A 12,178-nucleotide genomic window follows, 5' to 3' on the forward strand; every position below is an offset into this window, starting at 1 on the left:
CTTGGGAGTCCTCGTGCAAGACTCCCAGAAGTTTAATCTGTAGGTTGAGTCTGAGACAAAGAAGGCAAATGCAATGTTGGCATTTATTTCAAGGGAAATAGAATATAAAAGCAAGGAAATGATGCTGAGACTCTATAAGACACTAGTCAGGCTGCTCTTAGAGTATTGTCAACAGTTTTGGGCCCCATATCTCAGAAAGGATGTGTTGTCATTGGAGAGAGTCCAGAGGAGGTTCATAAGGATGATTCTGGGAATGAAGGGGTTACATATGAGGAGTGTTTGGCAGCTTTGGGCCTGTACTCACTGGAATTTAGATGAATGCCGGGCGGGTCGGGGGGGGGGGGGGCGCAGTGGATTTCATTGAAAACTACCAAATGTTGAAAGGACTAGATAGGGGGTGGATGTGGAGAAGATGTTTCCTGTGGTGGGAGTATCCAGAGGGGACAGCCTCAAAATTGAGGGGCGACTTTTTAGAACAGAGGTAAGGAGAAATTTGTTTAGCCACAGAGCAGTGAATCGGTGGAATGCTCTGCACATATTGTGGTGGAAGCCAAGTCCATTGGGTATATTTAAAGTGGAAGTTTATAGTTTCCTGATTGGTCAAGGCTAAAGGGATATGGCGAGAAGGCAGGTGAATGGGGCAGAGTGGGATCCGGGATCCGCCATGATGGAATGGTGGAGCAGACTCAATGGGCTGAATGGCCTAATTCTGCTCCTATGTCTGATGGTCTCATGGTCTTTTTGAAGCTGTGAGTTTGAAAGAGAATTTTCAGATTTGTAAAATATGTAAGCACCTGGGCAGACTGATTAAACAGAGTATATTGTGTATTTTCAAGATATCCTTTCTCAAATCCAATTAAGTCACTTTTGAATAAATAGGAAGAAGTACAAACTGATCCCAACAATGTAAAAAAAGTTTGTGATGGTAGTTATAATTTCCTTATTCCATGCCTTCTAGATTTTATGATTTTTATGGGGTCTATGCTGAATAAGTGGATGACTGAGATGAAAAGGCTTACCATATGTAATTAATCTATTGACGTAAGACCATAGAATCATTGATAGCTAACAGTTGTTCCCACCCTAATATTCATCATTAGTTGCCGACACATCTTCACATGTTGATTGTCATTTCAGTTGTATCCTCAGTCTGTTTGACGTTTGCATTTTTGCATCTGCCTGAGCTGATACAAAAAGGCAGGTTCTGTCAAGAGCAGATGTAGAGTGTCATTCAGGTTCAAGAAATGATTCACTGTTAAAATTTAGTTAGAGGATTAAAATTACCTCCTGAGATTATTTGCAGGATTGATGCTGCACTACTAGTGATCATTGATGCCAAAGGATCACAACAGAGTCAGGGTGCTGGCTAGCTGATTGGCATCTTGCCTCAATAGCAGTGGCTGCAAGGTACAGTTTTGTACAGAGTCCAGCATTACTAGGAAGGTGATTTTGATGCCCATGGAATGGAGTGATGAGTGATCTGGCTCCTACCTACAGGAAGAGCTTCTGTGCACACAAAACATTTACATATTATGTTACCAGATGAGTTGGTGAGACTAAAAGAATGTGTTTCATTTATCTTTGACTAATTTTACTGAGGGATCTTATAAATAATCCTTCAGTTCATTCAAATATGTTCCTTCATCCCATCACTAATGTTTCCAAAATACATTAAAGCCTGAATTCAGAGTCCTATTGGAATGCCTGCAGTGAAGCTTAGGAGTGGGGATAAGGCCTGACTCTTTGACATTTAAACATAGACTTTATAAAGTGAGCAATGCTGGAAAATAAGCTTTGTTTCAGTCCCTTACACAGGTTTCTCTCCTTGTTTTAGTGATGTTTTACTTTCAGCTGTTTCTGACAGTATTTATCTTTCCAAATTCTGTTTCCTTCAAATGCAGAAAAGTGAATAAGTTGATATATTTATTTGGTGTTTGGAAGGGGGGGGGATTTGATTAATGGTATTATGGCAGCAAAAGAGGGAAGGACAATAATTGAAAGGACAAGAAGTGCATCACTTACTCATCCATCCCAACATTTCCACATATTTGTTAAAGCAATCCTGCCTGAGCTTAGATGTAAAATCGAATTGCCTCACACATTCTCTAGAACCCAGCCTGAACTTTTCACATTGGGAAGGTTACCAATGTATTTCCATGACTGCATGCTTCCAAACCACTGATGATGCATGCTTCCCAGACAATAGCTAAGCATTACTTCCAGAGCAAAAGTGCTTTTACCACTTTTACCACTGCAGTAAGAGAGTGTCTGAGAGGAGTCTGCTTTCTGTGAGAGAGCAAGAAAGCAGAACACTATAAATAGCTGCAAAGTACCATTCAGCTTGACCACCATTTCCCAACAAGTATGGTATCTTTCAGAAGTTTAATCAATGCAACAAGATGTTTCGTGTTTCCAATTTCAATTTACTTTCATTTTTATTTTTCCCATTTCAGTTTTGGCAAATATGTAAAATGTTTGTGTTTGTAGAATGTGCTTTTAAAGGTGAAATACAAGTACTTCTGCAAAGTGAGTTTCTGTTCAAATACAGTATGTTATCTGTTAGACGATCGGAAAATGAAAAACCAGAGCTGAGTTGGGTTTTGCTAACTATTCAGATCAGCTGACTACCAGAACATTTCTGCTCATCTGCATAGTGGAGTTTCAATAATCTGATCAGTAGCTATGTGCAAGCTGCACACTGATAATATTGGAGATTAAGGCTGTGAGATAGCAGTGACTCAGTGCTAGAAATTTTCATCCTGCACTACAAGGTTATGCTTTAGGCTTATAATGTTCCCAGCTATAAGCTGTGACATGTCCAGTATTGACAGAGTGATGTGCCATGTGATTCAAAGATATCATTTACAATTCATGACAGGCTGTGTGTTATTTAAAGCAAAATTCAGCCTGCATTGCTGATTTGTAGATTCATCGATTTATACCACGTGGGAACAGGCCCTTTGGCCCGACTCGTTCACGCTAACCGAAATGTGTATTGAAGCTAATTCCATTTGACTGCTTTTAGCCCATATTCCCCTATATTTTCAGATTGTTTCATTCACAAAGTGTTGGACATAAATTTCATAGGTTTCCTTCTGTAACTATTTATTCATCCTATCAGCCCGCTATGTCAAGGCATCTCTCTAATTCCACCATCTAGCCTTTTCTCCATAGCCTTTACTGTTTTACCACATTAGATGTACTTATCTCATCTTCTTTTGAAGGAAACTATGAAACCTGGTTCTATACAACTTGTAAACATGAGCAGTTCTGCAGATGCAACTATCACAGCTGTAGGCTGAGGAATTCCAGATTTCAACGACACCCTGCAACCTACCCTTAGTCCTCTTTCCCTGTAAGGTTAACTTAATTTGTCACACACATGTACACCAAAGCTTATATTGAAATGTGTTGCTTGTGTTAAATCAATCATTGAGGATTGTGCAAGTGGAGGCACATTACTGGCACCAACTTTGCATGACCACAATTTACTAACCCTAGCAATACATCTTTGGAGCTTAGGAGGAAAGTGGAGTGGTCACGGGGAGAATGTACAAACTCCTTACAGACAGCACTAGGAATTGAACCTATGATTACTGGCACTGTAATGGTGTTTATGCTGCTGTGCCACCCCATAAATGCCCCAACTAGCCATCAAACATTGCACCATCTGTGAAGTCAATGTTTATATATTTCTATTGATTCTTTCCTTGGCCTTCTCTTTACCAAAGACAGCTCTAATTTATCCTTCTGATTCTGACCCTCTTTGCAGGAGCCATCTTTTCTGGACACTTGTTGATTCCACCACAGATTGAACATAATAATCCAGTTGAGGCTGGACTAGTGTTTTATAAAGGGTCATCGTAACATTTTTGCTTTTCTCCTCTATGCCTTGTAGGTGTGTGCCTCATTTTAGAACTATGTCTGTTAGTCTATTTCTCCTCTGATTCTTCCTACCAACCGGTATCATCTCACATTTCCCATATTAAAAAGTGTGGAATTCGGGTGGCATTAAACCAGAAAGTTCAATCTAGTTTTTGTTGATCACTATTTTAAAGGTTCTTTCATTAATGCCATAAATGGGATATTTTCTCAGGTTCTGAGGGCCTGATCCTTTATTCCCAGCAAATAGATTTTCAGCTCCAACATTTGTTATAAGTTTAAGGTGTTTGGACATAAACATAGTCTCTGATGACCAAATGCTTTAGTTACACTTTGAGAGAAAATGCACAAGGAAACCCCTAGTGAGAGAATTCTTTAGGTTCCTACAGTACAGCACGAAGACTACAATGCTAAAAATGAAATGTATGAGAGGCTGAAGGTGGGTTGAAGTGTGAAAAGTTGTAATTGACAGGAGTTGTAATGAAAATGTTGTTATGAAGTGTTAAAAATTTGAGTAAATATGTTGAAAGGCTTAGACTGTGCACCCAATGAATTGGGCCTTACAATTAAAATGATAAGAGTCACAGAGAGGGACATGGGAAACATCCTTGAGCCCACAGTGCCTAATCCAGCCTTCACAACATTCCCATCAACTTCCCAACAACATCCCTTCCAAATTCTACTACCCACATGCACACTCGGCATCAATTCGCCCACCAGCCTAAACATCATTGGGAGGTGGGAGAAAACTGGAGCACCCAGCAAAGACCAAAACACGAAGTACACTGCAGATGCTGTGGTCAAATCAACATGGACAACACACTGGAGGAACTCAGCAGGTCGGGCAGCATCCGTGGAAACGAGCAGTCAATGTTTCGGGCCGAGACTCGAAACCCGAGTCCTGACGAAGGGGCTCGGCCCAAAATGTCGACTGCTCGTTTCCACAGATACTGCCTGACCTGCTGAGTTCCTCCAGCGTGTTGTCCAGGAAAGACCTATGTAGTCCCAGGGAGAATGCAAACTTGGTGTTGGGCTGTATTATTATTACTTGCTTTAGGTGCCAGAAGTGGATCAGTGCTGTATATTTAATCCAGTATGAGAAGGTTGTGCTTTTGGTCTTATAATTCTACAGCTTTAGGTTGGGACGTACAATGATACCCTAGGTTGGGGTTGACCATGGATATTTCTCCTAGCTGTCTATGTGATGCGCAAGCCCAGGCAGTACAATGTGGAGAGTGAGCTGTTCCCCACGAAAGTAGGCTTCCCCTGTTCACACAGCCGATGAATCCAAAGGAACGGCAGAGTCTGATACGGTTTGGCCTCAGTGGATTCGCTGATATTGCCAGTCAGCATTGAACTCGATGTAGGACCACTTTAGTGACTCCAGCTTCGGGTTTCTCCTCGGTGGTTTAATCCTGAAGCCTTTCCCTATGAGTGGGCATTGCCACAAGGCAGCAGAGATTTGAGATCAGATTTTGCATTCTCCAAGATGAGCCTCATTCGCCCGAAGTGACTGGTTTTAAGGCACTAGTAATCTGCCTTTGCCCCTTCTTAACTTGGTAAGCAGCCTCATGTGTGGCACCTTGTCAAAGGCCTTCTGAAAGTCCGAATATACAACATCCACTGCATCCCCTTTATCTATCCTACTTGTAATCTCCTCAAAAGATTCCTACAGGTTCGTCAGGCAAGATTTTTCCTTAAGGAAACCATCCTGACTTGGTTCTATTTTGTTCTTTGTCCATGTACTTCATAACCTCATCCTTAACAATTAACTCCAAGATCTTCCCAACCACTGAGGTCAGGCTAGCTGGTCTATAATTTCACTTTCTGTGGCCTTCTTCCTTTCATAAAGAGTGGAGTGACATTTATAATTTTCCAGTCCTCTGGCACCATGCCAGAGTTCAATGAGTTTTGAAAGATCATTACTAATGCCACCATAAACTCTACTGCTATTTCTTTCCGAACCCTAGGGTCAATTCACCTGGTCTGGGTGTCTTATGTATCCATGGCTCTTTCAACTTTTTCAGCACCTTCTCCCTTGTAAAAGTGACTGCATTCATTTCTCTTCCCTCACACCCTTCAACATCTGTCACACTGCTAGTGTCTTCCACAGTGAAGACTACTCTTTTTAGTTAATCTGCCATCTCCTTGCTCCCATCATAATTTCTCCATCCTCACTTTCTAGTGGTCCTATATCTATTTAGCATTCTGATTACACCCCAATTAGTGTAACTAAGTCGATTGAACTAAATTAGTGTTCTATACATATTTAAGCATACTAATAATGGCCAATGCAATTGAATTAGTTAAGATCACAAAGATTCTTTGTTAATCATAACCACTATCTGGAACTCATTATTTCTCAAGTAAACTTAGATTCATTACTTTGAATCTGTTTTCATTTAGCCTTTCAATTTTCTTCCACAAGTAGTCTTAAGCCTGCACTTGTGGTCTACTTGCAGAAGTATTGCTAATAGTCAGGCTGAGTCAAGAGTGACGTAACCTACTCATCAGACATGAACTCACTATTTGTCTTAATTCTCTGGTTTAATGGCTAGGATATTAGTTGTGATTTACTCGCTGGATTAATTTCAGTAAAATATTTGTACCACCGTGGTTTAATTTCTAATTTCTTTCCTGATAGAGGCTTTAACAATACCTAACAAAATAACAATACATGCCAAAACAACCATAATGAATGGCCAACCTCAACTGTGGGTCAAAATAAGTTTGTGGTTTAGCTTTGTTGTAATTTTGTAATTCATGCTCTTCATAAATGACAGGTGAACAGGTAAGGAAGGAGGACAGCAAGTGAGACAGACTTTGTCCTGCTGCTCATAGCATTCAAGGTGCTGTCTGGGAGGAGTTTGCATGCTCAACCCGAAAATGCATGGGTGCATTCATGGTGCTCCACTTTCCGCCTGCCTCCTAGTTAACTGACTACCGTAAATGACTTTTTAGTGACAGACATTAACAGGAATGGATACACTTGCGAGAGAGAGTAAGTTGCAGACTGCAGGGAAATAAGGTTTTATGTATTCTCTGGTGGGACCTAACATGGATTTATTAGGCCAAATGTCTCACTGTGTTATGTGAGCCAATTAAAATCACTCTGTTTATAAGATTTCACAGCAAATGTCACTCACAGCTTCAGAAGACGTGGATTGAATACTATTTGTTTTTACTAATGTATATGAAAATGAAGGAATGAAATATAGCAGCTTCTGTCTCTACAGGCCATTCTGCCTCCTGAGCAGTGCGCTTTGCATATCCTTTCTAAATCGCAACTCCCCCTTGGCCCATGTCTCTTTCCTCCTTTAAGACCTTTCAAAAAATTATCCAACTTCTTAGAAAAGTCTTTTGATTATTTCTGCTCTTTTTCTGCTCTGTGGCCTTTAAGGAGGTAATTTCAGATGAGGTAAATGCCAGGCAATTGAATGCTTTGTGAAAGTGACACAATGGCAGGGAAGCCAGTACTATATTAGCAGGAGGGCTGGTTCGATGGACCAAGTGGCCTCCTCCAGTTTCTTCATTGCTTTTGGTGTCAGTGCATGTCAATGTCAATTGTTTTCAGTGTGCAAAATACTCCATAGTTGTTGCTGTCTCCAAATTGATCTTTTGACAAAAAGACAGTTTTTAAAAATATACACAATAAGCATTTTGTACTAAAACATGCAATTATCAGTTTATTTTTTTTTACATTTTTCTAATTGCTAGCTATAAAGAATGGTCTCCATTGTAATTGTGATGGGCCTGTATTCACTGAAGCAATGAAGAAAATCTAGACTTAAATGATATGAAGAAATGCACAACTGATTGCAGATAGCACAAATTGGATTACTTCAGATTGGTGGTTGAAACTTCAGCATTGAATATAAGGACAATATCAGAAAATGTTGGAACTGCGTTTGTGTGATATTAGTAATATGAATATGTATTTCTTTAACAGATCAGAGAAACCCCTGTTATTTGGACGCTGATGGTGGACCATGCCGAGCATATTTTCGTCGGTACTTCTATAATCGACATACAAAAATGTGTGAGCAGTTTATATATGGGGGTTGCTTTGGAAACAGGAATAACTTCCAAACACAGCAACATTGTGAGGATGTATGCCAAAAAGCAAATGGTAAGCAAAATTGCCCTGAAACATTTTATGTCGAGCTTGCCCTCTATCACATTTGAGAAAAGTATTAAAGGTTAGAAAAATGCATTGAGTTATATTCTTGTAGTGCCTTTTTGTAAAAAATTATGTTTTAGGAAAGAATACACTTGCATTGTATGGATTGTTCCAAATTTTCAGGATGTTCCAAAGTGCTTTGTAGTCATTTAAGTGTCAAGCACAGTTGTACTCTAAGCAGAATAGCAATTAAGGGGTATGCATCAAGATATCAGTGAGATAAATGATTAAATAATCTGTTATAAGTAGCTAATTAACCAAATAAGTTTAACAAGACTATAAACATGTCTCTTTCTTAGTAAAAGATGTTTTTGTTTGGAACAGTTCCATGATTTTGTGCTCTCTTAAGATGTAAGGCTTATTGAGAGCATAGGTCAAAGAATGCTGATGATAGTGACAGATTTGTGGAGGGCTGCAATTGTCTAAGCTGGACTTGCTTCAGATGCTACATTTCAGTGGGTAATCCATCGTTGCAATGTTTTTATTTTATGCAGCAATCTCAATTTTAGCTAAATGATTTCTGTGCTAATATTTTGCATCATTATTTGACAATTGGAACTATAGTTATTTTATCCAATTAAAGTGTTGGTGAAATATACTTTTTTAAAAGTAAGCCATGGAACTCTTCTTCAATTGCAGCACAATCCTTGTCACCCACCCTGGTCATGTCTATGTTGGGCAAATTGCATCTTCTATAGTCGGCAATTAAAATACATTAACTGCAACAACAGCAACAGGCTTTGCAAGAATGATTGCTGTCATTTGAACAGTCAGATCCAATGAAATATGTAAAGGTAACCTTGATTTAGAGACCACATTCAGATGTCCTCAACCAGGGGTGTAACAAGACTCCTCTCAGTGTCATCCCAAGTTTCACCTTGCCTTGAGAGGTGACACCAAATTTCATTCTGTACAATCTTAGATGCAAAGCGACTTGGGAGTCCTTGTACAGAACACCCTAAAGGTTAACTTGTAGGTTGAGTCAGTGGTGAGGAAGGCAAATGCAATGTTAGGATTCATTTCAAGCGGTCTAAAATACAAGAACAAGGATGTGATGCTGAGGCTTTATAAGGCACTGGTGAGGCCTGCCTTGAGTATTGTGATCAGTTCTGGGCCCCTCCTCTTAGAAGAGATGTGCTGGCATTGGAGAGGGTCCAGGGGAGGTTCACAAAGATGATTCCAGGAACGAAAGGGTTATCATATGAGGAACGTTTGATAGCTCTAAGTCTGTACTCGCTGGAATTTAGAAGTATGAAGGAGGATCTCACTGAAACATTTTGAATGTTGAAAGGCCTAGACAGAGTAGATGTGGAAAGGATGTTTCCCATGGTGGGAGATTCCAGTGCAAGAGGCACAGCGTCAGGGTAGAGGGGTGTCCTTTAAAGCAGAGATGCGGAGAAATTTCTGTAGCCAAAGGGTGGTGAATTTATGGAATTTGTTGCCACATGCAGCTGTGGAGGTCGTTGAGTGCATTTAAGGCAGAGATTGATAGGTTCTTGATTGGACATGGCATGAAAGGTTATAGGGAGAAGGCCTGGAAATGGGGTTGAGAGGGGAAATAAAAGGATCAACTATGTTTGAATGGCGGAGCAGACTCGATGGGCCAAACGGCCTAATTCTGCTCCTATGTCTTATGTTCTAACCTGGGGATCTTTGTCCTCGGATACTCTCAGAAAACCAACCTCAAAACTTGGCCACAGGAATTAGAAGAAGCCAAAATCTGTATCTATTTTAAATTCCTTGCTTAAAATAGCCAATAATATATTTGGCGCTAATATCTTGGGATGAGTATTAAACTAATGAAGATGAACTGATGTTGTTCTCATAGGAAACTGAGCTAAAGATGCATGATTTATACACTGAGGTGATTCTAATTGAATTCTTAAGTTAAATTTATTTAATTTGGATCTCTCATTTAATTTTATCTCATGAAAGTCAAGGTTTCAGACACGAGAAAAATCCAAAGCAACACCCTGAGTGCTGGAGGAATTCAGCAGGACAGACAGCATCTGTGGAAAAGTGTTAACAATCGATATTTGGGGCTTTTACAGGACTAACTTCTTCAGGTCCTGAAGAAAGGTCTCAGCCTGAAATGTCAACTGTTTATTCTTTTCCATAGATGCTCCTGACCTACTGAGTTCCTCCAGCATTGTGTGTGTGTGTGTGTGTGTGTGTGTGTTGTTTAAGGCAAGGTTAGACAGATTTTTGTACAGCAGGGTAATTAATGGTTATGAAGAAAAGGAAGGTAGGTGGAGCTGAGATCACGGTCAGATCAACTATGATCTTCAAGTTGGTTAATCATTATTTGTCAGGACACGCATGTACAGGAGAACAAAATGATTGTTACTCCAGATCTGATGCAGCATTTAAAAAAAACCACATTAAGCCTAAAAGCACAATAAATACAGTACTGTGCAAAAATATTTATATATTATAACTAAGTTTTTCATAGTTCATAACTTAAGAACTTTTTAAAAGCTATTATTAATGCTTTTTGAGATAGTGATTTAGATGCATATCATATTTTTTACTGAGTTAAGTATTGTATGTAATTAGTTTTGCTACAACAAGTGTATGGGACATTGGAAAAAAGTTGAATTTCCCCATGGGGATGAATAAAGTATCTATCTATCTATCTATCTAGTACTACACATTGTCCTTTCATTTACCGGAAAACACTCAATGCTATACTGAGCTGACACAAGGCTAAGTGGCCATATTTTCTTATTTCTGTTTCCACCCACCTTCCTATTTAAACCAATATTCTGTATCGTTCTATATAAATATAAAAGCAGTCGTGCAAAACACAATGTACAAGTAACTGGTGAGTGTGGCCGTACTTACGTTGACTGATTGTATATACATAAAGTGATGTTAGTTGCCAGAGTATATGAACAGAAAGTGACTCTGACAGGAAATTATAAAGTGCCTCTTAGCAGCAGGGCATACAAAAACAGTAGGACAGTGATTAAGTCAGTGTAGTATGAGGTGTGCCGTGTAAAGGTAAAGTGGCAGTACTGGGGGGGGGGGGTGCAATGAAGGGTGCTGAGGCACTGTGGAGAGGAATAGTTGATGTGTATGGAGGAGTGGTGAGGTGGGGTAATGGGTGGAGGTATGCTGGTTCCTGGCATAGATGCTTCAAAGCTTCTTTCCTGTTCACGTGGGACGAACGGTCCACAAGCAGGGCATGTTGAGTGGCAGAGAAGGCCCAACTTGCCAGATGGCGTTCTCCTGCTCCTACTTTTTATGTTCCGAATTCCTAGGTCTGAAGCTTCCCAACATCAAGTTAAAGCATGGTGAAGTTGGCAGTGTAGTTCATAAAGAGGAAAAGGCTCGGACAAGGGGACTGAGTTGGTAATACTGTTTTTCTTCTGGTGACGAAAATTTTAAAGTATCCTAATTCATTGGAACTGAATGATGCTCAGGTTTTACACACCTAATGGTTGGATGAGGTAAGCAGGGGGAATAAACAACAATTCAAATGATGGCATGTTTTCTCTCCAGATACAGAGGTTTCTATGGTTACTCTCAATATGTGATCAAAAATGCGTAATTCCTTTGGTTGGTTTTATCCCACCCATCCTTGCACCCATTCAAGAAAAACGTGTGTGGACAATTCAGCAATGGTTTGTACTTGCTGTTGCTCTTTGTGAATCTGCACATTCTTTCCTCGTGATGACAACCATGTGAAATAGACAGCAAGACTCAGCTGAAGTGGTATTGAGTAAAGGCTCTAACATGTAACCAATTTCATTGCTGATTGATGTGATGATCAGCTGTGATGTGTAGTTAGTTCTCTGGCAGGAAGGTCTGGGCAGCTCTGGTAATTTATTAATGGATTTGCCACTCCCACTCTCAATGGATTTCCATGCTTGCAGTGAAATAGGACTCTGGTTTGACTTGATTCTCTGGTGCTCCCTACAAGTGTTGTTTTCCATTGATTCAGAATCAGGTTTATTATCGCTATCTTATGAAATTTGTTTTGCAGTAGTAAAGCAATGCTAAGGCATAGAATTATGGTCAATTACAAAATAAGTAGTGAAAAACAGGAATAATGTGGTTGGGTTCATGGATCATTCAAAAGTCTGATAGGGGAGGGAAAGAAGCTGTTTCTGA

The 12,178-nt window shown here is 39.8% G+C and overlaps 1 protein-coding gene across 1 annotated transcript in view; it reads left to right on the plus strand.

Moving 5' to 3' along the window:
- Positions 1 to 12,178, plus strand: part of LOC140728386 (carboxypeptidase inhibitor SmCI-like) — a 47,542-nt gene that overhangs the window by 19,023 nt on the left and 16,341 nt on the right. The window contains exon 3 of the mRNA XM_073047035.1: positions 7,832 to 8,011. Within this exon, the coding sequence (XP_072903136.1) occupies positions 7,832 to 8,011 (180 nt within the window). The remainder of the gene's footprint in view (positions 1 to 7,831; positions 8,012 to 12,178) is intronic.

Source organism: Hemitrygon akajei, chromosome 5 (assembly GCF_048418815.1).
Source record: "Hemitrygon akajei chromosome 5, sHemAka1.3, whole genome shotgun sequence".
Lineage (NCBI taxonomy): Eukaryota > Metazoa > Chordata > Chondrichthyes > Myliobatiformes > Dasyatidae > Hemitrygon > Hemitrygon akajei.